This window comes from Ctenopharyngodon idella, chromosome 18 (genome assembly GCF_019924925.1).
Source record: "Ctenopharyngodon idella isolate HZGC_01 chromosome 18, HZGC01, whole genome shotgun sequence".
Lineage (NCBI taxonomy): Eukaryota > Metazoa > Chordata > Actinopteri > Cypriniformes > Xenocyprididae > Ctenopharyngodon > Ctenopharyngodon idella.
The window spans coordinates 29955643-29979596 of record NC_067237.1 but is presented as its reverse complement, the minus strand read 5'-3'; the positions used below and the strand labels follow the sequence as shown (position 1 = coordinate 29979596).

At 35.5% G+C, this 23954-nt stretch overlaps 3 protein-coding genes across 4 annotated transcripts; 2 read left to right on the top strand and 1 right to left on the bottom strand.

The window, feature by feature from the left end:
- The first annotated feature begins 603 nt into the window (after positions 1-603).
- On the top strand, positions 604-8001 carry cers3b (ceramide synthase 3b). Its single transcript, XM_051871122.1, has 11 exons — positions 604-819; positions 1736-1903; positions 2233-2350; positions 4465-4583; positions 4704-4761; positions 5976-6026; positions 6215-6307; positions 6665-6793; positions 7129-7235; positions 7316-7469; positions 7710-8001. Exons 2-11 carry the CDS (start codon positions 1740-1742, stop codon positions 7824-7826), a joined length of 1110 nt encoding a protein of 369 aa, XP_051727082.1. The 5' UTR covers positions 604-819; positions 1736-1739; the 3' UTR covers positions 7827-8001.
- Positions 8002-8597: 596 nt separating this feature from the next.
- caps2 (calcyphosine 2) lies at positions 8598-19318 on the bottom strand. The gene is made up of 16 exons (XM_051871121.1): positions 18600-19318; positions 18461-18501; positions 18304-18349; positions 18105-18203; positions 17679-17897; positions 13854-13921; positions 13671-13760; positions 11434-11508; positions 11260-11355; positions 11076-11154; positions 10887-11002; positions 10741-10817; positions 9737-9888; positions 9417-9536; positions 9225-9321; positions 8598-8929 (listed from the first exon to the last, which is right to left on the bottom strand). The coding sequence occupies exons 1-16, from the start codon at positions 18645-18647 to the stop codon at positions 8766-8768; spliced, it is 1587 nt and encodes a 528-aa protein (XP_051727081.1). The 5' UTR covers positions 18648-19318; the 3' UTR covers positions 8598-8765.
- A 217-nt stretch (positions 19319-19535) lies between these two features.
- On the top strand, positions 19536-23174 carry glipr1b (GLI pathogenesis-related 1b). Of its 2 annotated transcripts, none has more exons than XM_051871124.1 (5): positions 19536-19933; positions 20707-20946; positions 21050-21165; positions 21373-21458; positions 22823-23174. In XM_051871124.1, exons 1-5 carry the CDS (start codon positions 19760-19762, stop codon positions 22945-22947), a joined length of 741 nt encoding a protein of 246 aa, XP_051727084.1. In that variant the 5' UTR covers positions 19536-19759; the 3' UTR covers positions 22948-23174. The 2 variants fall into 2 exon arrangements, with proteins under 2 accessions (XP_051727084.1, XP_051727083.1); XM_051871123.1 differs by having other exon boundaries at positions 19536-19957.
- The last annotated feature ends 780 nt before the right edge of the window (positions 23175-23954 follow it).

Genomic DNA, 23954 nt, shown 5'->3' with positions numbered 1-23954 from the left:
TTCATCCCATTGCTAATCATAAAAGCCCAAACTACAGTGTTCTAAAATATCTATATTTTGTTTTGTTTCGGAATCCTGTAGATTCCATTAGTATCATTTTCAATTGTTTCAAAATTATGATCTAACAGGAATCCTGTACACATTCCTGTAGGATTTTGACCAGTGTAAGTATTGTAGATGCTTTCTTACCAAATCACTCACAAGTTACCGAGAACCGATAGCGAAGTTTTCCTGTAATTCAGCTGGCATAGCATGACCCTAGCAACACCAAGGTCACAGGTTCGATTCTCAGGGAATGCACACACTGATTAAAAAGCAAAAACAAACCAGCTTGAACGCACTGTAAGTCGCTTTGAATAAAAACATATCTGACAGGTGCATAAATGTAAATAAGAGCTAAAATACTAACTGAAAGTAAGAATGTTACAGCAAACAGAACATTTCTCTTATTCACCCAGTGAGTTATTAACCTGTTTAGGGCATGCAATATTTCAAGGTTCATGTCCTCTCTCTCTAACAGCCTTTCTTTGACTGTACCTGAGGCTGGCCCCTCCCACAATATCTAGTTCTCTGGCCCTCTTTCAAGACACACACTCTCAGGCGGTTCAATGAGCTCTTTGTGGGGGGTTGAGGTATGCAGTGAAAGTGTGTGTGTGAGTGTGAGAGACAGTTGGCTTGTTCTGTTAGTACCTCATCTAGACTGGGCACAACTCTGGAGGATCAGCTTAAAGGTGTGTGTGTGAAGAGAATTACAACAGAAGAGGAGGAAAGAAAAGTGTGTGTAAAATCAAGAAAAGGACAAATCTGAGGGGAAAGAAGGTATGGATGTGTTTCTGTTTGGCATGTGTTTCTCAGTTTTGGCATGTTATGTGCGTCTGTTTGTCATGGTAACCATAAACAGTCAGTACTTACTATAAGAATACATACAGTAACTTGAGCTTTCACTTCAATAAAATGCTGCTTGAATCAGAATCTTGTGCTTTTGTCTTCTGCGTGATACAACAAGATAATATATCTTGTATAACAGAAGACAAGAGCACAAGACTCTGATTCAAGCAGCATTTTGTTGGAGCGAAAGCAGTGTAGCTCAAGTTACTGTATGTATACTATTACTAATACTAGATACTATTGTTCTGTTGAGCTGTCAGCTTTCAAGACTGGGTAAGTTGGACTTAAAAGTGAGTCTGAATTACTTTATGTAAGTCCAGATTCGTACTGCAGTTGGATACTCCCAGCGAGACTTAATAGACTCCTAACAGTCTGTTCTCAGAGCTGTTCAAATGTTTTAAACTCTTTTTCACACAACCAAATGCTCTTTTGCATGTTATTGTAGATTTGAGTATTTGCATGTCAATTATCTTTCATTAATATAGTTTCACGCTAATATTTCTGACACTGACACATTTTCTTAGCTGAAAATAACTAGAAACTAGAAGACATGTTTAAATGCTCAGAATGTTCCAGGAAATTTTGCAGGTGTCTGTGTTCATTTATGTCTATTGTGCTCTGGGAGGGAGGTATCCTATTACAGGAGCTACTGCATAGTAGTACAATAGCATGGAAAAATGGACCCAAATATTCTATTCAGTTCATTTTAAATGTCTCTTTTCTCAACGCAAATCATTCCAAAGCAACTGAATGAATATGTACAATGACTATTGCTTTACTACCTCCAGGTTTCTTTCATTCTTTCTGCTAAATTAATAAATTTAAATGATGTTATTGTTTTTCACAGAGCGATGCTCAGTGAGTGGTTTTGGTGGGATCGGCTGTGGTTGCCGAGGCCGGTGACGTGGGCGGACCTACAGGACGGAGAGGGGTGTGTCTATGCCCGTGTGTCCCACTTGTACATCACTCTACCTGTAGCAGTACTGCTGCTAGGTTTAAGGGCAATATATGAAAGGTACACACACACACACACACACACAATCTAAATGTTATTGAAAAGATCAGCTTACATCAGCATTAATATACATGCTGGTTTTTGCTGATTTGGCACTGGTAGACTTGTATATCCATGCTGTTCATCAGCAAAACTGAGCTGGTAAAGCCAGTTGGTCAAGGAAGCTTTACTGCTTAAGCTAATTAAGAAGCCTGGTGGGAACACCAGCATCCAAAACACAACATATGCATTATATGTTCTTATATTTGATAAAGTGCAGTGAATGGTTTCTGGTTAACAGCAGGAGAAGGCATGACTCTTTGTCTCACCGCCTTTCCCTCATTCAATAGGCTGGTTGCGGTGCCACTCGCTGAGGCTCTTGGAGTTAGAGACAAAAGTCGCAAGAGAGCGTCACACAACCCAGTGCTGGAAAAATACTACAAAACACACTCTAAACATCCAACACAGGTAACATCCCAAACATAAGACTTAAACAGTGATCTGATTACTTGAAGCCTGTGTATATAATGCTTTTTAAATGCATTTAATCTGAAAGATGTCCAGATCACATTTCACTTCAAAATCAGAAGGAAAAAAAAAAAGTTTTCAATTACACAATCGTTGTTGTTATTCTTTAACCTCCTATTCTTTAAGGGTAAAAGTCTTTCTTAGAATAGATAAGAAAACAAAGGATTTAACCTATGTGTTTAGATAACAAAAGTTACAGTTACTTTTGCCGTCAACATTATCAGTAGTAAAAGGAAAGATTCTCAAAGCCTTTAAAGCAGAAAAAGTTACTTATGATGTTACATGTTTAAATATAAAAACAGTAGAATGGAACACTACTCAAATTCTTCTAAAGGATCCGCAACTACTGCCTGAGAAATGCCTTATATTTAATCAAGAAATTCAATTAGAACAATAAGACACTTTATAGAGCTGTTACTAATCAAATAAAATCACTAACCGTAGAGGTGGCACAGATCTGAGTTGGCACAAATAAACAATCAATATAAAATTCGCAATGAAAACAGCTCTCTTGTTCTTGTGATATTGCTTTATTATATGTTAATAAAAAAAAAAAATCAAGATCTCATACAAGTAGACTGTTTTTTGCAATCATATCTTGAATTTTGTGGGCATTTGTATTAATTTTGGTGACATTTTTGACTCAATCCCTCTTTGATTTCTATACCAGGACAGCAGTAACAAAAGAATTCAAAGTTTCCCATCACAGTAAACAAATAAATCATACAATGCACATGCAATTTAGTGATATCCCTGTAGTTGTGGTCTTGACTTGTATAAAATCCTGAGTCCTCTTAGTCTGAGACCAAGACAAGTCCAAGACCAAGACCAAAAAAAATTAGTCTTGAGTACTACACCACTAAGGCAAATGGGTGGCGATCAATAGGGGAGAAGCACATGCCATATTCTCCTCAATGTATGTTTAAGCAATAGTTCCTAAATTGTACATTAGGATACTTAAATGTCTTTATTTAGCTCACCACAATAGTATTAAGTTTATAAACTGTCAGATGAGACCACACATGACAGTTACATGTTAGAACACACAAGCAGATAAATAGTGCGTTGAGAAAAGCATAGGTGTCCTGTGAAGCAAATAGTACAGATGTATATTAGAGGTTCATGTGACTATCCCTCCCCAGTCAAAACCATCCTGTGACTAGATTGTCTCAACTGCCCTCAATCAGCACCCTTGAGCCAGATTGGCCTTAGCATACTGTGACGATGAAGGCCATTGTCCCACGTTTTATTCACGTCTACCTTTAAAGGGATTACTGATGTAAAAGGGCGGTAAAAAGTTCTACCCATATTCGCTCAGACAATTACGCAAATTTCCCCCCAAAATGTTGTTACTGTAATGTGAAAAAATCAATTTTTTAGACTTCCATCTCTTCAAATGATAATAATAATAATAATAATAATAATAAAACACTGTTTCCGAATAAATTATTGTCTTATGGCAATCACAATTAAAGTCACCATGAAATCAAAACTGACCATTGTTATTTTTTACAGAATACTGCAGTATTTATTAGAAATTATTTAATTTTTTTAAATTCATGTGCCTTCGTAATCTTCAATCAAAATAAGATTTACCTTAGATTCACCTTATATTAAGTACAATATAATAATATACCTTAAAATAAGTTGAATGTTCTCATTAATTATTGTAGCAGTGTTGGCAATACATTATAATAAAGCCTTGAACATAAACAGTATGTTTTAAAACACGATTAAAACAAAATTGTATGTTTTAAGATGCATTAGAGTCTTTAAAGGTGTGACATACATACTATAATGTATTATAACTGTAGTTGAGTTATTTATAAATATATAATGTATTGCAATATGTATTTTATAAGGCATTACAATTACCTTTAGATTAACATTTCCTTTTGTAATGTGTTATATATAAACAGGCTTCAACAAAAATGTTTAAGCGTCATTAATAGAAACATTATGTCCTACTCACTGGTACAGTACATGTAAGGCCAGCAATTACTGACATGTGAAGTTTGTGTGTCTAGGAATGTTTGTGTATGTCATGTACTTAGGCAGATATAAAAGGTGTGTGTAAAAAGTTGGGCTGGTCGGAAAGGCAGGTGGAGCGCTGGTTCCGCATACGGAGGAACCAAGACAGACCCGGAGTACTCAAGAAATTCAAGGAAGCAAGGTATATTTACACACACTAAACAAACTTTCATGATTGACTCATTCGTGTTTGGCCATATTTGACCTTTTCCTCTTCAAATTTGTGTGTTTGTTATTAACAAGAGTATTTTCTTTTTTGTAGTTGGCGGTTTGCCTTTTATCTGTGTTCATCTTTCGGAGGCGTGTTGGCTCTATATGATGTAAGTGTTTTTTTGGGGTTTTTTTTGCTGTATACAGACTTCAGACTGTATATGAACATCTGAACGACCTCCAAACAGTTGTGTGTAAGAGTGTGTGTGTGTTACAGCACATGCAGAGATTCTCAGGAGAGACCTTGAATCACCATGTGTGTTTGTGAGAAATGCCTGAGGGGTAATTAGTAACATTTTCCCACCTGTGAACAGCTCCAGCCTGATAGAAAGATCCAGAAATGGGCACAATAACAGGCATGGACAGGCCCTGCACACACCCAAACACACACATTAACATTTACTTGTTGTTAAGACAAGCATTACGTATTTTTCACCATTATGTATTTTTATGTATTCAACTTGGAGATGAAATTCCATATAGCCATATCTAGAGAGCTTATATTATTATTGAGAATTGTGTTTAAGAACACAATTTAAGAACGCGTTTAAGAACACAATTTTTTTACGCGTTTAAGAACAGAGAAATCAATTTGATGTTCTGAAGAATCAGCATGAGTGTGAGTTTTTTATTTTGATGTCAACAGTTCGATAAGCAAGATGTTAATATTGAGAAACTTACATTTTAGACACAATATTGCCAGCTACTTTGAGTATTTTTGCTCCACCAATGGATTTTTTTTCAGACGGAGTCAAAGCAAATCAACACGACCATCTTATCTTGAGCAAAACAGTAAATGAATCAAGTGTTTTGAACAAATCGAGTGAGTGAATGAATCAGTGATTCACCGCTTGTTTCGTTGCCGAATGAATCAATAATGTGCTTTGAACGAATGTTGATTCGAATGATTCACTCAATTGTCGCCACCTAATGGCGTAACGATGTAACTTGGAGAAAGATCAGTATCAAATATTTTCGTGTGTACAGGTGCTGGTCATATAATTAGAATTCTAAAAATGTCTAAAAATCCTTTCTTTGTATTGGTCTTAAGTAATATTCTAATTTTCTGAGATACTGAATTTGGGATTTTCCTTAGTTGTCAGTTATAATCATCAAAATTAAAAGAAATAAACATTTGAAATATATCAGTCTGTGTGTAATGAATGAATATAATATACAAGTTTCACTTTTTGAATGGAATTAGTGAAATAAATCAACTTTTTGATGATATTCTAATTATATGACCAGCACCTGTATTTTATTTAATGATATTAATTGGTTATAAAAACAAATAAACTGTGAATTATATTGTTTTGTGCAACAGAAACCATGGTTTTATGATCTTCGGGAAGTGTGGGCAGGATTTCCCAAACAAGTAAGTGCAACTTATGGAAAAACTAAGTGTTATAAAAGCAAAGACGAGCACAGTGTTCGTAGCACAGTGAAAACCATTCTGAATATTTGCATGTTGTTCCAGGAGGGTTGTGTTTGTGCAAGCATGTTTGAATGGCGGTTGGTTTTTAAATATGTTTGTTTTGTGTGATTCTATATGTGTGTGTGCAGACACTGCTGGACTCTCAGTACTGGTATTACATCATCGAGATGAGTTTTTATGGTTCTTTACTGTTCAGTGTGGCTGCAGACGTAAAACGGAAGGTGATTATGCACCAATATCAGTATTTCCATTTCATCTTATCAGTTATGAGTATTCCTATATCACTTAAAAGATTATGTACGAGTATCAGATGTAATCGTAAGGTCACATCAGGGTCATGAACACTAGCCTGCAGGTAGCACTGCTGTGTCATAACACAGTCAGCAAGTTACTTTACACAAGTCATTATAATGCAGTAATTCATGCAGTTCAATTACTTAAATGGAATGCAATGTTTTGCATTTATTAAAATATGCTTTTGGAGACATTTTATGGAATTTGTAAATAACTGATATGAATCTTAAGAGATATGTCTGTCAAGGTTATGGAGCTCTTTTTCTCTCCGTATCGATTTGTAGGACTTTAAAGAGCAGTTGGTCCATCATTGGGCTACTTTAACTCTGCTGTCCTTCTCCTGGTGTGCAAACTACATTCGCATTGGCACACTGGTCATGCTGGTGCACGACACATCTGATGTCCTTCTCGAGGTGAGAGAGAGAAAAAAAAAATTAAGCAGCACAACTTACACCAAATCAACATATTAGAATGGATCAAGGAACAAGACTGGAGTAACGGCAGCTAAAAAAAATCAGCTTTGCCATACCAGGAAGAAATTGCATTTTAAAATATATTCAAATATAAAAGTTATTTTACATTGCGATATTTCACAATATTACAGTTTTTACTGTATATTGGTAGTCTTGGTGAGCATAAGACTTCAAAAAGATTAAAAAAATCTTGCCCACCCCAAACTTTTGCACGGTAGTATGTACAGTATAGGGTGTTTTGTGTTAAAGTTTTTTCTTTTATCTGTTTCTCTAAGTCTGCTAAGATGTTTAACTATGCTGGATGGGAGACGACCTGCAACAGCATATTTGTGGTGTTCACTCTGGTCTTCATGGTAACCAGACTCATCATCTTCCCTTTCTGGTAAGTGCGTGACAGAGGTAAATGTGTGGGAAATATTAGGGTTCCATTTGTTAAACTGTGTGTCTGTGTCGTGTGTGCAGGCTGATCCACTGTACATGGGTGTATCCTCTGGACCAGTTTGAACCCTTTTTCGGCTATTATTTCTTTAACGTCATGCTTGTGGTGTTGCTGTTATTACACGTGTTCTGGGCCTCCCTGATCCTCCGCATGGTCAAAAAGTTTCTCTTCGGCAATGTGAGTATTCATTGTTCTCCAAATAAGATAGATGTTAAAGCAGTATGCCAAAGGAGGTTGTACATTTCAATGATTTTATTATGGTGAAGGTGTGTTGTTAGGACTTTTCTTTTTTTATTTAACAGCACCAATAGCAAAATGATAAAACACACCAATTTTATTCAGTTTACAAGTAGTACTGTTTGTTTTGATGTTTGTGTGTTACATTCACACTTAATGCACAAGATTAATTCTCTTTAGCTAAAGGGTGATGAGCGCAGTGATGAAGAAGAGGATGAGGAGGGCTCTGAGGAAGAATACACTCACACAAATGGATACGCTAATGGATCTGGGAATGGACTGTCTAATGGCCATTGACACAGAGGGAGAGCTGCCACATATAGACACAAATAACCTTTTGATGCCATGCATGCATATATGTCCACATTGGACACATGATTCATCTGTGAATTTTCATTTTTGCATAGCCTTTTATATTAAGGTTTGTATATGTACAGATATTATGGTAGATCAATAAAATCAATACAAAGTATTTTCAAACATTAATTTTTAAATTAAAACTTGTTAGCATGTGCCAATCCAAGCAGTAGTTAAAACTTTCCACATGAAGTCTCTAATAATCACCAAGGCTGCCTTAAAAAATACAATAGAAACAGTAATATTGTGAAATATTACTGCAATTTAAAATGACTGTTTTCTGTTTTAATATATTTTCAAATGTAATTTATTCCTGTGATGCAAAGCTGAATTTTCAGAATCCTTACTCCAGCCTTCAGTGTCACATGATCCTTGAGAAATCATTCTAATATGCTGATTTTATGCACAAAAACAAATTCTTATTATTAAAACAGTCATGCTTAATATTTTTGTAAACTGTGAAACATTTTTTGTTCAGGAATAGAGAGGTTCAAAAGAACAGCATTTATCTGAAATAAATGTCTTTACTGTCACTTTTGACCAATTTAATGCATCCTAGCTGAATAAAAGTATTAATTTCTTTAAATAATAATAATAAAAAAAAATAAAGTACTGACCCCATAATTTTAAGCAGTAGTGTACACTGTGTCACTGTACATCATACAACACACCTTGTCAAAGCTAAAGCATTTAGTCAATTCAGAAGTCAAATTTTGGAATATGAATGGTTATTAATATGACGAGCTATATAAAGTGACTTTACAATAAGATGCAACAAAGCAAAAACTATAAACAAACATATTACTGTGTACAGTACATAGAAGCTCAATATTTTACTTATATTCAGAAAGTGTCATTCTATAAACTAGGCAGATAGTGTCAGATACTCCAGGTAGCTCTCAGATTGTTGATGTATTCTTCGTCATCAGGGATTTCAATACTTAGACCCTCATAATAGTCCTCAAACTCAGCATAGGAGACAGTCTTGGTGACCTTTCCTGCTTCCTGTACCAAGGCCAGAATGTCAGGGTTCGGATCAGCTTCTGTCAACAGTCCGAAATGAAAATGATACAGTAATATCTTCATAAACATCAGTCATCCATGTTGTCCATGCTGTCCATGGAGCAATATTACTCTTGTGAGTTTGTTTTACTCATTTCCTCATCAAGTGTATCTGTAAAGTGAACTATATAGCCTTTCCGGAAATGAATACTGAAGTACCACACATTCCACGCTACCAACATTCACTGTTTGTCATGAAATATTGACCGACACTGAATAAACACGACTACAATAGCTGCTGCCTGTGAGCAAGAGACTAAATGCTCAGTGGCTCACCGTGTGCTGCGTCAGACTCTTGTTTGCCCCTATAGAATTTTTCAATATCGCTCAGGAAGATGGAGCCGGTTTTATTTGGGTCAAGCTTTACATAAACCTAAAAAAGAGAAGAGATGGAAACATTAGCAAATAGCCAAAATGGAGCTCAACAGCGTCCTCTGGAGGACAAAAGCAGTCTGGCTGGTCTGTCACCTTCAGGAAAATGGCTTTTCTGTTCTCACTCATCTCCCCGGTAACGGCACGCATCAAATCAGCGGGGTGCACCCGCCTCTCTGCACGCCGACTCACAATCCTCCACACCGCCTCGAAGTCCTGTCACACACGGCACACGCTAATGTAACGGCTCAGCACTCTCACGTTATGTTCTACATCAACATGCATGACGCTTTCCTACTGTCTGATCATTTCAGATAGATAGAGAGATATCCTTCAGAAAATGTAAATATCAACTTACTTCAAATGTAGCTTTTTTCTTTTTTAAAACATGTTTATTTATATTTATTTTTCTTTACCTGCTCAGTAAGGCACAGTTGCTCTATCAGAGATTGTCTGAGGAGCACTTTTTGCTGAACACTATCAATCTTTATATCTAAGTTCTGCAGGTCTCTTCCTAGATTGATTAGGGTTCGGATCGCACGTCCCCTCAGCCGTTCACGCACTGCACCTGCAAAAACATCCACCAATCAGAGCGCTGGATTACATGTCAAGCTTACTGTGACTGGTTAATTTTTAATGTGCCATTAAAAGTACAAGGTCACTTTAAGGTGAAGTGATTTCAGGTGACTCAATACAGCTTTTTAAAGGTTTTTAACTTGACAGGGAATTTTAAAAATGTGATGCTTATGGTGCAAAATTGATAAATGCGATTTCAAAATGGACTGTAGGCTGTAGTTTCAATGATATGCACAAAAATAGATATTTTTTACATTAGGTAATGTATTAACTAACATGAACTAACCATGAGCAATACATTTATTATTGTATTTGTTAATCTTTGTTAACATTAGTTAATAAAAATCCAGCAGTTCATTGTTTGTTCATGTTCACAGTTCACAGTGCATTAACTAATGTTAACAAATACAACTCGTGATGTATTACTAATGTATTCGTTAAAAATTAACATTAACAAAGATTAATAAATGCTATATAAGTGCAGTTCATTATTAGTTAATGGTAACTAATGTAGTTAACTGTTAACTAATGAACCTTATTGTAAAGTGTTACCAAAATAGAAAATCTGTATTTTCAATTGTAATAATATTCCACAATATTACTGTTACTGTATTTTTTTTTTAATCTAATTAATGCAGCACTGGCGAGCATAAGAGACTTCTTTCAAAAACATTAAAAAATCTTACCAACTGACGGTAGTGAATACAACTAATTGGCAAATGTAAATAATTTGATTAAAATGAGCCTAATTTTAACATCAAAAATGACATACATCATGTGTGGGTGGTGGACATTTTGGATGACTGCTTATGCATTTGGGGAAAAAAAAGTATTAAGTATTAACCTTGAATTGCCTTTAGAGTGTTTTGATCATTGACTTCCTCGTCAGAGAGACAATGTAGACCTTCCCCAGGCTGAGTTCTGTGTAGAAGAAACACTCAGTACTCTAACTTGCGCACTCGTGTACGTATGTGTATGAGTGGTACGTACAGCAGGGCTCCCTTGGCTGTGTCATCCACATCAGTAACTCTGAGGGTCAGGCACGGCTGCTGTCTCAGACTCTGGGGGAGGTGTGGGCCGTCTGTACAGAAATGAAGCTCGGCACCCTGAGGGATGCAGGCAGAGTGTTAATGAATTAATATTATTCGGTGAGTGTGTGAAAGATGATGAGTGTCGAACCTGTGAGATGTCCTGCAGGCTGTACGGCCTCCCTCTGTTCAAATACACACCACGAGCGATAAAGGGCAACGCGTTCCATCTGAAAGAGTTTTGATTAACATTTATCTTTACAAAAACACCTATATGTGTATGAGCAAAGTGTGATGTGTTGTATTCGTACAAATGCAAAGCATCGTAGCCTGACCTGTTTTTCCCAAAATTTCGGTACTCGTACACGGTCAGTGTTTGGTCATATGTGAAAAAGAAGCCAATCAGTTTTCGGCAAGCCTCACGTCCACACCTATATAATCAAACACACATGCATTACAAAATAAAACACAAAAAAAATTCTGGATCTCCATCACAATACTTAAACTACCTTGATAAAATCCTGGCTTGAAAACAGAGCTTGTTGGATAAGGTGTTCTCTGTTAAAGACATCCGAGTTTTTACCCTGTAGATAAAACAAAAACCTAATTATCACAAATCAGTTTTATCAAAGAGAGCAAACTGTCAGCAGGCACATGAGTATTTTTTATACAGTGATGACAAATTTGAACTTAATTTAACTAGATAGGTTCAATAAAAACCCTCCTATTTTCACTTTCTGTAAATGCTTGCTACATGGTTAGTTGGATATTAAATACATTTAAAAAAAAATGTTTAAAATGAAACAATAATATTAAATGAAAACCAATCAAAATAAAACACTTATTAAAAAAGATTAAATAATTTAATTGCTAACACTTTACAATAAGGTCTCATTTGTTAACATTAGTTAATGCATTAAAGGGATAGAAAGTGATGCTATGGAAGTCAATGGCTACCGTCAGCTGTCTGGTTACCGACACTCTTCAAAATAAAGAAACTCATACAGGTTTGTAACAACTTGAGGGTGAGTAAATGATGACAAAATGTTCATTTTTGGGTGAACTATCCCTTTAACTAACATGAACTAACAATGAGCAATACATTTGTTACAGTGTTTACTAATCTTTGTTAATGTTAATAAAAATCCAGCTGTTCGTTGATTGTTCATGTTAGTTCACAGTGCATTAACTAATGTTACAAATACAACATTTGATTTTAATAATGTATTGGTAAATGCTGAAATTAACATTAACTAAGATGAATAAATGCTGTAGTAGTATTGTTCATTGTTAGTTCATGTTAACTGACACAGAAGAGAAGATATTGTTGAATAAAGTCGTTGTTTTTGTTTTGTTTTTGTGCACAAAAAGTATTCTCATCGCTTCATAAAATTAAGGTTGAACCACTGCAGTCACATCAACTGTTTTAACGATGTCTTTAGTACCTTTCTGGACCTTGAAAGTGTTGACTATATTGCTGTTTATGGACGAGTCATATACCTCTCGGATTTCATCAAAAATATCTTAATTTGTGTTCCGAAGATGAATGAAGGTCTTCCGGGTGTGAAACAACATGAGGGCGAGTAATTAATGACAGAATTTTCATTTTTGGGTGAACTAACCCTTTAACTAATGAAACCTTATTGTAAAGTGTTACCTTTTAATTGTTTACCTGCATGTCAGGTGACTATTAACCAAAATCAGAAAACTGTGAACATGCAAATGTGTTGTTAATTTATTGAAATATTAACTTAAAATATTTACTTGGAAGTACCCCTGAGATTTTGTCAAATGGGGTTGGATTGACAAAAAAGTTTGTGAATCCCTGTGCTAAATGAATAAATGTAAATATTGAAAGCAGTGGTTCTTAAACAGTTTCAGGTGGTGAACCTCTTCACAATATAAAAAAAAAAAAAAAATCACAGACTCATTCAACATCCTTTTCACTGATCCTGCCTTGAACCATGATCTATAATTTTGCGACAGCTGTTTTGTTTGTATTTTAAAGCAAAATTATCTAAAATGCTACTAGAAACTTTAATGTAATATGAATAACATTTTAATTATTAGCTTTTCATCAACTCTTGAACCCCCTGCAGTTCCCTCGCAAACCTCCAGGGGTTCACAAACTTCACCCTGATTTAGCAGATGCTTTTATCTACAGTATTAAAATCAATCATATTTTTTTTTTTTCTTCAAATATTGTGTTGGACAACAGGGTGCCTTTTAGACAAAAAGGTTGAGAACCACTTATCTAAAGTGACTTACAAATGAGGAACATCCCAAGCAATTTGTCATAAGAGTCAACAATATTCCTAGTTAAAATCTTTATTTTATGTATGTACACTGAAAATAGATTTTTATATTTTCTGAAAATAATGTGAGTGGTTCTTGCCAGTTCTTGCAAAACTTACCATCACGATTACTGTGTGCTTGTGGGTTGTTGCAAAGGCGTTGCTATGTGGTTATGAGGGTGTTCTGAGTGTTTTTTTTTTTTTTTTTTTGCACGCTGACATGCGGCTGGTTAATGATTTGTTCAAATCAATAACCCCAGGTATGAGCAACAATAAATAATAGTGGTGATTTCCTTAGCAAAAACTTCTATTTATGTATAAAAATACAAAAATAAATATAAAAATATAAGTAGGGGAAATAACCACTATGACCTCCTCCAAACCCATGAGTATGAGACAGAAGGGGAGAAAGAGCGTTTTGTATCTGAGTCATGTATGTGTGTGGGTTTTACTTAGTGTGGTGAAGAGTTCTCCTGTAGCGTGGTGGGACACTCGTGGGACTGACAGACACAGCATTCTGTTCCGGATCGCTAATGACAGCCCTGCGTGAGCATCAGAGAACTCTCACGATGTTATTACTAACCACAGACTGACAAAAATGGAACAGAGAGAAGGAGAGCAAGAGAGATACTGACCTCGACAGCTGGTCCACCATAACCTGCTCAATTACTGCTTGCAGTTTCCTCTCCTCAGTAAGCCCCTCCTACTCACAAACACACAAATACATCATCCAATCACATCACTTCTGGAGCTTAACAAACACCCTCCTCCAGGGGGAGACAACAAACTCTGGTCAAAAACATGTGCCAGAAAATGTCTGACCTGAATAAAAGTCAATGCTATAATTGCCAGAGTAAACTGCTTTTGTGTGGAAATTTTATTTAAATATATATATATATAATTTTGGAGTGACAGGTAGGATTAATTTATAGCACATTTAGATTTCGTCACCTTGGAATTATAAGGTTCTATCTGACATTTTTGTCAAAATTGAGCTATTCACATTCTTATTCTGTTACAACTTATTTACACTGTGATGGTTTTTTTTTTTTTAAGTCGTGTACATATTTGGACTTTTTATCTATCTATCTATCTATCTATCTATCTAAAATTTCTAAGCTATATAGACTAATTTATGCTTCCATTCAATCTACAAACCCGATTCCAAAAAAGTTGGGACACTGTACAAATTGTGAATAAAAAAGGAATGCAATGATGTGGAAGTTTCAAATTTCAATATTTTATTCAGAATACAACATAGATGACATATCAAATGTTTAAACTGAGAAAATGTATCATTTTAAGGGAAAAATAAGTTGATTTTAAATTTCATGGCATCAGCACATCTCAAAAAAGTTGGGACAAGGCCATGTTTACCACTGTGTGGCATCCCCTCTTCTTTTTATAAAAGTCTGCTAACGTCTGGGGACTGAGGAAACAAGTTGCTCAAGTTTAGGAATAGGAATGTTGTCCCATTCTTGTTTAATACAGGCTTCTAGTTGCTCAACTGTCTTAGGTCTTCTTTGTCGCATCTTCCTCTTTATGATGCGCCAAATGTTTTCTATGGGTGAAAGATCTGGACTGCAGGCTGGCCATTTCAGTACCCGGATCCTTCTTCTACGCAGCCATGATGTTGTAATTGATGCAGTATGTGGTCTGGCATTGTCATGTTGGAAAATGCAAGGTCTTCCCTGAAAGAGACGACGTCTGGATGGGAGCATATGTTGTTCTAGAACTTGGATATACCTTTCAGCATTGATGGTGCCTTTCCAGATGTGTAAAGCCCATGCCACACGCACTCATGCAACCCCATACCATCAGAGATGCAGGCTTCTGAACTAAACGCTGATAACAACTTGGGTTGTCCTTGTCCTCTTTAGTCCGGATGACATGGCGTCCCAGTTTTTCAAAAAGAACTTAAAATTTTGATTCATCTGACCACAGAACAGTTTTCCACTTTGCCACAGTCCATTTTAAATGAGCCTTGGCCCAGAGAAAACGCCTGCGCTTCTGGATCATGTTTAGATATGGCTTCTTTTTTGACCTATAGAGTTTTAGCCGGCAATGGTGAATGGCACGGTGGATTGTGTTCACCGACAAGGAAGTATTCCTGGGCCCATGTTGTGATTTCCATTACAGTAGCATTCCTGTATGTGATGCAGTGCCGTCTAAGGGCCTGAAGATCACGGGCATCCAGTATGGTTTTCCGGCCTTGACCCTTACGCACAGAGATTGTTCCAGATTCTCTGAATCTTTGGATGATATTATGCACTGTGGATGATGATAACTTCAAACTCTTTGCAATTTTTCTCTGAGAAACTCCTTTCTGATATTGCTCCACTATTTTTTGCCGCAGCATTGGGGGAATTGGTGATCCTCTGCCCATCTTGACTTCTGAGAGACACTGCCACTCTGAGAGGCTCTTTTTATACCAATCATGTTGCCAGTTGACCTAATAAGTTGCAAATTGGTCCTCCAGCTGTTCCTTATATGTACATTTAACTTTTCCGGCCTCTTATTGCTACCTGTCCAAACTTTTTTGGAATGTGTAGCTCTCATGAAATCCAAAATGAGCCAATATTTGGCATGACATTTCAAAATGTCTCACTTTCAGCATTTGATATGTTATCTATATTCTATTATGAATAAAATATAAGTTTATGAGATTTGTAAATTATTGCATTCCTTTTTTATTCACAATTTGTACAGTGTCCCAACTGTTTTGGAATCGGGTTTGTAATATTTCTAAGCTATATATCTATCTATTTAAAATTATAGCTTTTAAAACTACTAAACTAAAACTTAAAACTATTTCAAACTTAAGGCCTTTTAACTTTCTGGCTAACTTTTCTATCCATACTGATCTCTAAAGAGAAAGCCATTTTACCTGTCTGTGGAATAAAGTCCCGGTATTACAGTAGCTGCTTTCTGGATTTTATCTCAAGATACGCACAGAACTAGTAGATACGCACAGAAACAACTCAGAAGGAGTTGCCTTAAACAACTCAGAAGGTAATATTAGTATTATAATAATATAATAATATAATTATAATTATTGTTTTTTGTTGTTACATTTAATTTATTGCCACACTTGAATATGTGAATTATATTATCAGAAAACTGAAATCATTTAGCGTCGTCAGGCTTTTATTTGTGCTTAATGGATAAAACAACGGAGCTGCGCGCTCGGGTTTATGGCTGCTGTACATTTTACCCGTCACAAGATGGCACTGTTTTCGACACTCTTAATGCTCTGAAACTTTTCCCGAAACATTCAGAGAAAAGCTTCAAAAATGTAAGAGGTTTAATTTCTCCATCCCTACTCAATAGTTTAAGGCCTTTTGCAAATGTTTCAATCAAGTTTAGCTGTTTTAGAGAGCGTTTAAACATGTTGAGCTTGTTTTGTTAAATCTGTAGTAATATTTTTTATATGTGGAAAAAGTGACGAAACTATCCAATCAGATTTCTTTTCACCCATATCCCCCACGCCCACCCATGCACGCACATAAACACATTTGACTTTACAACACACAAACGCACACCTTTATTATTCTCATTCTCTCTTGCTTTCTTAATATGTCATGAGTGTACACAGTAAGATTTTAATAATCAGTTTAAAAATTATGTAAAAAATAAAAACGGCATTAATTAGCGCCCTCTCATGGTACGCACAGTGCGTACAGCCGTACGGCTGCAGGCGCCACTGATTCCTCCTAAAATATGAAATGTCATAGAAAGCAGTCATTTTGGGAAGGCCAGTAAGAAGTCCATTGCAGTAAATGTAACTTTCTCATACATGTCAACACATTGTTACAACACTAATTTTATGTTTTAAAACAAATTATAAGTAAACTGTTTGTGTTTCTTGAAAAATACTGATTTAATTAATGTTTTGCAAGATAGAACCTCATAATTCCAATTGGAAACTTATTTTTTAGAATTAGAAGGTTCTATCTGCATTTGACCCATTCCGAAAATCTCCATTTACAAATTTGAGAGGATTTTGATATTGTACATTTAGAATACATTTAGGGTCTCTGTCATTTTCATGTATGAAACAGACTTGTTCCCCATATAATTTTTGCTATGTGGAATGCAAAAACTTTAAAGCTCAATATCTCAAAACTGCTCAGAATGCAGATAGAACCTTATAATTCCAAAGTGGTGATTTGTTTCAATGGTCTTTGTCAACATTAACTGACTATAAATTTCAGAAAGCCTTTCAATGATGTCAGGGTGCTGTATATTCTTTGCTTATAAAGTGCACATGACCCAACTTCCCACGACCCTGCAGAGGATAAAGCGTTTTGAAGAATGCATTGATGGATAGATAATCCAAACTGTCTATTGTGCTTATTTCAATGCTAAAGAACCTGAGTTTGCAATCTCCCATTATAAGAAAAATTCTGGCAAAGAATAAGGAGGCACTTGATAGGATAGGGTCCATGTAATGAACTCACCGCATCCATCATCATGCTGTTGGCCCGTACAGTGTTGGACTGGTTGTAGTTGGGTTGTGGTGTGTTTTTAGAGGTGAAAGTGGATGAATCCAGGTTTGGTTTGTGACTGTACAGTGGACTTCTCTGTGCCAGGTCTCTGTGGCTCAGCTGTAGCGATTCTCCATGATCCACAGCAGGCACATGATTTTTAATTGAGTCTTTCATCTTGGTCGTAAAACACTGGGAGGGAAAAACACAAGATGCTTAATCCAAACACTGCCTGTACATGTTGGCTTTATGCAAGGAACCTCAAAAGCCTCATTCATTGTAATTGCATTGGGCGGAAAAACTAAAAGTACCAGTATAAGCATATAATGACAGAATTTTTAATTTTGGGTGAACTGTTCCTTTTCCAGTTAATTTTTTCAGTTAATTTTGAATGAACACCTGCTTTGACTGTGTGGAGGCTGGAGAGCCCCAACTCATGGCTGACAGATCTCCTGTGACAATCTTGATAGCAGCATTCTTTGGAATTATGGCAAGATGCTGTAAAAAAAATTACATGTACAATAGTATTAAACATGCTTCGACTCTACTTGCATAATCAAGTTAATAAACTACACAGCATAATGTTTTGTTATCCCACCTCCTCCTCCGCGTCTTGCAGGGTCTCTAACTTTAGCACTGGAACTCTGTGAGCGATATTTATTTAATAAATAACTTTAATAAATTATTAATTAACAACTCTCTACAAACAATATACTGTATGTGTTTACAAGCTTATCTTAGTTCTCTTAACTTACTCTGCTGGCCTCGGCCCGCGGTCTGCTCCAGTTACCTTGGGCTTCAATATAAATATACATGCAAACAGAAAGAATAATTAAACAACGCTTAACACCTTTTCGAATTAAAAGCCATCCATTAAAGGCATTGCGCACTTACCTGTTGCACGCTTTTATTTAATGGTGAAGATTTCACGTTTGCTTTCATTATTAGTGTTACTGTACACTATATTTATGTATATGTAAATATTATAGTTGTTCAAAATTAACAAGTTTTAATACGGTTTTCACTCCCGAGCCCACGTTGCTGTGGTGATTTCAAACCCAACACAGAACACACACTACAGTAGCGTGACTGTCATCATTAAAGGATTGTGGGTAATGAAGTCTGAAATGCCTAACACTGAAATAAATGAAAAAATAAATAGCCAACAAATACCCTGTTAATGCATTTATTAAGACTATGATCACGAATGAGACTTAAAAAACGCCTGTATAAAAATAATTAGGCTAGTATGAGGATAATAACAGTTAATAAATATAAAAATAAAATGTGCCAATTTTTTTAAATGTATTAGGCTACCACAGACTGTAAAAAAAGTGTATTACACAGATTTCGTGTCTCATTTTTATACATATATTTTTAAAATCTAAATATTATCAAAAAATCATATAAAATACAAAATTAGCTACTTGAAGGACAGCATACTCAATAATTACATCAATTTATTATTAAATAAATCTATGATTAAAGGTAATATCCATTCCAATCGTTATTGTGTTAAACATTTACTAGCTTTGAATTCAAAATAATAATTATCATTAAGATCTTATTGTAAATACTCTTAAATGTCCGGCTAAATCTAACTAATATTTAGCTCAGCTGACATCTAAAATAAATTAACTAACTCTAAATGCATTTTTAAAATAAGCCTTCTAAATATGTACTAGCTAAATATGGCAGAATGGCCATTTTTGTAGCACGGCTTGTTTTACTTTTGGAGTGTGTGTGTGTGTGTGTGTGTGCGCGCGCGCGCGCGGGCGTGCGCGTGAACTTGTGCGTGAGAGATGAAGACAAAGAGCCCCGCGCATCAAATTTTTTCGTGACATGGTGGGTGGTTCTGTTTCAGTCCTTTAAAAAGCCCCTGTACGAAGACAGACAGACAGATAGACAGAGAGAGAGATCGACAGACAGAGAGGGAGAGAGAGTGGGCAAATCCACGGCACCATGACGCACAGGTCAGCGCGTCTCCTGCAGTGATGCTCCATTGACTCATTTATCCAGAGCGAAGCAGCGCGGCTCAGGACAAGTCTCCTGCCATGGACTCTCTCGGCGGTCTTCTCTTACGGATATCGGTTCTTCTGTACGGCTCATTCGGCGTTCTGGCGCTCTTGCCGGGAATCACAGAACCGGAGTTCATCCGCAGGTGTGTGCAGGCGCATAACACGCACCGCTCGCGCGTCACTCCACCTGCGGTCAGTGCGCGCTCCATGGTAAGACAGGTGATCGGGACGCAGGTATTTGATGCATTGGTTATGTTTCGTTTATATTAATCATTCCTCAAAACATTTATGTGTTTGTAATTATTTGACCAGCTTTTGAAGTATGTTGTTTACTCAATCTTGTTTACTCATCATTTGTCAGTATTTACGTGTTCGTGTGTGAAATCCAATGTCCCAGTGTTCCACATTTTAAATGTTCATGGTAATATATGTAAATTACACAGATTCAGCATGCTGCTCTAACAGCATGTTCTTTTGTTTTTGTCTCAGAGTGTTTGGTTTAAGAATATAACAAATATGTACAACCATCATTCTGGTTGTCATGGCAATGGAGAGATGTTTTTGTATGAGTGGAAAATAAAAGGCTCCCTATTGTGTGTGTATTGATCTGGATTGCATTTTTGTTAGTAGTAAAAGAATGAAGAGAAAACCAAGGGTTTGTGATACTTGAAGAGGGTTCTGAAAGGGTTTCACAGGCATATTCTCAGATATCTCTCCACCAATAATCATTTTAAATGTGTTATTAATTTGTTCTATTTTTAATTATTTGAAATATAAGCAGTGTTCAGTTGATGTCTAAGTTAAATATTTCAGAACAGAACAACCAAACTTATAGCTTCACAAGTAAAATGTTCCAGGATCAAATGTTCTGGGACAAATCTTGGTGCTTGTTCATCTAATCTTGTCAGATATATCTTAAATCATATCATATTTTGTAATTTTATTGATTTTGATTATTGTTGTGTTTGTGTGTTTGTCTACAGTCCTGGGACAATGAATTGGCCAAAGGTGCCAGAGACCGGGCGAGACACTGCAAGGCCTCTCATCATCCTGGGCTAGCATATTTCGGGCACCCTCCATTCGGATGGATGGGCGAGAACATCTGGCTGGGGGCTCCGTTTTCAGCCTTCTCGGTGGAGAACGCCATACACAGATGGAACAAAGAAGGAGTTTACTCACTCAAAAATAACAACTGCTCACGGATGTGCGGCCACTACGCACAGGTATGTTCGTTAACATTATTACAGCTTTGTATGTGAATTTTTTTCAGCACTGAAAATTTGTTTCCACTATCTTTGTCAACCTTGTGTTATTTGTATGTTTCAGTTAATGTGGTCTACAAGCTTCAAGCTGGGCTGTGCTGTAAATGTGTGCTCTAAAGGAATCGAAAACTTCTCCACTCACCCAGAATCCACTATTTTTGTGTGCAACTATGGGGATACGTAAGTTAGACTTAATAATTTATCATTTGCAAGAATGCAGCAAAATGTTCAAGACTGGGAGAGAGGGGAGGGGAACCAAATGTAAAAGTTTTGCTTGATTTATTCTTGATTTATTGATATAATAAAGTACAGCACAGGTCAAAATATTACTATGTCTGCCTCTTGTGGTGATGTTTAGTAATGTTATTCTAACATGCTTCATTGCAGAGGACAAGTTCATGGTATTACTCCATATATAGCAGGTGTGGCCTGCAGCGGTTGTGGATCAGAGATCTGCCGAGACAACATCTGTAGTAAGAGCAGTGACACATCACAATAACTATCACACAGCAAACAATTTGCTACAATTAAATGTTTTTTTGTTGTTGTTGTTTTTACAGTAATAGGCCTCTTACAGTGCAAACACAGTTTACAGTTTTATTACAACCTCTAAAAAATAAATGTAAAAAAAACAAAACAAATTTACACAGTAAAACACAATTTTCCCTTGATACTATAATATTCCAAAAAAACAATGCATTCTGGGTAATATTTGTCATTTTAAGAAATGAGGCCTATAGGCTGCTTTCTCGAAAACAACAAATAACATTACCCAGAAAGCATTGCAATATACAGAAGTAACATACTGTAAAAACAATGCATTCTGGGTAATATTTGTCATTTTCGGGAAAGTATCCTATAGGTCAATTTCTCGAAAATGACAAATAATATTACCCAGAATGCATTGTTTTTATGGTACATTACTGTTTCAATAGAAAACTATATTTTACTGTGTAAATTTGTTTCATTTTTTACAGTTGTTTTCTAGAGTGCCCATCTAACCTCTAAAAAATAACTGTAAAAAAAACGGAACAAATTTACACAGTAAAACTCAGTTTTCCATTGAAACTATAATATTACCCAGAATGCATTGCAATATACAGACATAATATGCTGTAAAACAATGCATTCTGGGTAATATTTGTCATTTTCGAGAAAGTATCCTATAGGTTACTTTCTCAAAAATGAAAATAATATTGCCCAGAATGCATTGTTTTATGGTATATTACTGTTTCAATGAAAAACTGTATTTTACTGTGTAAATTTGTTTCGTTTTAGTTATTTTTTAGAGAGCCCATCTGAAATGGTGTTTGTCTATCTATCTATCTATCTATCTATCTGTCTATCTATCTGTGTGTGTGTGTGTGTGTGTATTAATATATATATATACTGTATATATAATACATATAATATATATATATATATATATATGTATATAATAAAAACTGCCCTTATTTACAGTACAAAGGAGCTACTGTATGTCTGCTTGACACATTTGTGTAATTTTATGCGGTTAGTTTGATGAAATAATATATTTGGCTTGAATAATACTGGTTCATTTAGATGTAACCATATTTACACTATATTTAGTAGGTTTTTAGACTATTTGACAGTCAGTTTCATTTGTATAGTATTTTTCACAATACAGATTGTTTCAAAGCAGCTTTACAAAAAATCATGATGTTGATGTTTAAAATACATTAATATTTTAATGTCAGCTACATCTTTTTATTTAAAGATGTATTTTTTTAATATTTATTATTTCCATATTTATATAAACTCTGTATACATTTCCTAATATGACATCTTTCAAACCAACATCTTAATCTCTTTACAGGATATGATTGGTTCCCTGGGTGGGACTATGGCCCGCCCTCTTCAGCCCCCAGTATTTCCTATTGGCTGACTAATCTTGGACTGTGTCTACTAGGAGTTTGCTGGCACTTTTATGCAACACATTAATGTCATCCAGTGTTATCTAATATCCTTAAAATTTGAATCTCCCCATCATTTATATACAGTTATATATTAAATTAGCAATCATTGAAATATGATGACATATACATATAGTTCCCTTTCTGCTGTGTGTAAATTATTTATTTTAGTGCCATATACACAGTAAGTCTGTAAATGCATTTGGCAATCATAAAAGTGCTAGTGAAATAAACTTGGGTTATTTTATACTCTTACTGTTTGTCTTCTGTGATCTCATTTCTAAAGTGTGTTACAACCTCTCAGGATTATGAAGCGTGAACATGACTGTGTGTAACAGTGTTGTAAAGATACACATCAGTACGGTGGCTGAGAATTCAGTTGTTGTGTGTTTCACACACATATTACCAACGTAGTCACGACACATTCTTGATGATTTTACAGTCACCATGGAAACGGGTGTACGTATAGCACACTGTAGGCCGTGAGTGAGAACAGCTATGAATCATAAGTTACGAATTATGTTTTGAAGTAGTTTATTTTTCTGAGTAATCAATCAGCAGCGCTCTATTAGTACATGAGTAATGTGTCATCCATTTTTTTAGGATGTCCATACACCTAGATTAATGACACATAAGGATGTCAGAGATGAAGAACATGAGAAATCTTTTTAAGAATCTAGTTTAAAATGTATAAGTAAATTCTTTGAAAAGTCATCTTTGCATTCATATTTGTTTCTTACACGTTTAAACAATTTTCAGTTTAAAAACATCAAGTCATTTAATGATGATCAAGATGGTCAAGTTGGTGTACTCATCAAGCAAAAATCTGTTTTTCTTTACATACTGAATACATATGAGCGTACACATTATTTTTACAAAATTAAATAAAGGAAACAAATATTTAAAAATATATGAATTTGAGTCATAAATATCTTGATGGGTTCATGGTGTTATTCCATTTGAATTGTATAAACCTGAACTGTTTAACTGAACTGCCAAAATACTTGTATTTAAAAAAAATAAAAAAAATTTTTT

Bases quoted from the DNA above. Each gene is read 5' to 3' on its own strand.
- glipr1b (XM_051871123.1), top strand. From the start codon at position 19,760: ATGGACTCTCTCGGCGGTCTTCTCTTACGGATATCGGTTCTTCTGTAC. The intron at 19,958-20,706 runs GTATTTGATGCA...GTTTGTCTACAG, and splicing joins GACAGGTGATCGGGACGCAG to TCCTGGGACAATGAATTGGC. The intron at 20,947-21,049 runs GTATGTTCGTTA...TGTATGTTTCAG, and splicing joins TGTGCGGCCACTACGCACAG to TTAATGTGGTCTACAAGCTT.
- cers3b (XM_051871122.1), top strand. From the start codon at position 1,740: ATGCTCAGTGAGTGGTTTTGGTGGGATCGGCTGTGGTTGCCGAGGCCG. The intron at 6,308-6,664 runs GTGATTATGCAC...ATCGATTTGTAG, and splicing joins CTGCAGACGTAAAACGGAAG to GACTTTAAAGAGCAGTTGGT. The intron at 7,470-7,709 runs GTGAGTATTCAT...AATTCTCTTTAG, and splicing joins AAAAGTTTCTCTTCGGCAAT to CTAAAGGGTGATGAGCGCAG.
- caps2 (XM_051871121.1), bottom strand. From the start codon at position 18,647: ATGAAAGCAAACGTGAAATCTTCACCATTAAATAAAAGCGTGCAACAG. The intron at 11,155-11,259 runs GTCAGGCTACGA...AAACTCTTTCAG, and splicing joins CGAAATTTTGGGAAAAACAG to ATGGAACGCGTTGCCCTTTA. The intron at 10,818-10,886 runs GTACGTACCACT...TCTTCTACACAG, and splicing joins ACAGCCAAGGGAGCCCTGCT to AACTCAGCCTGGGGAAGGTC.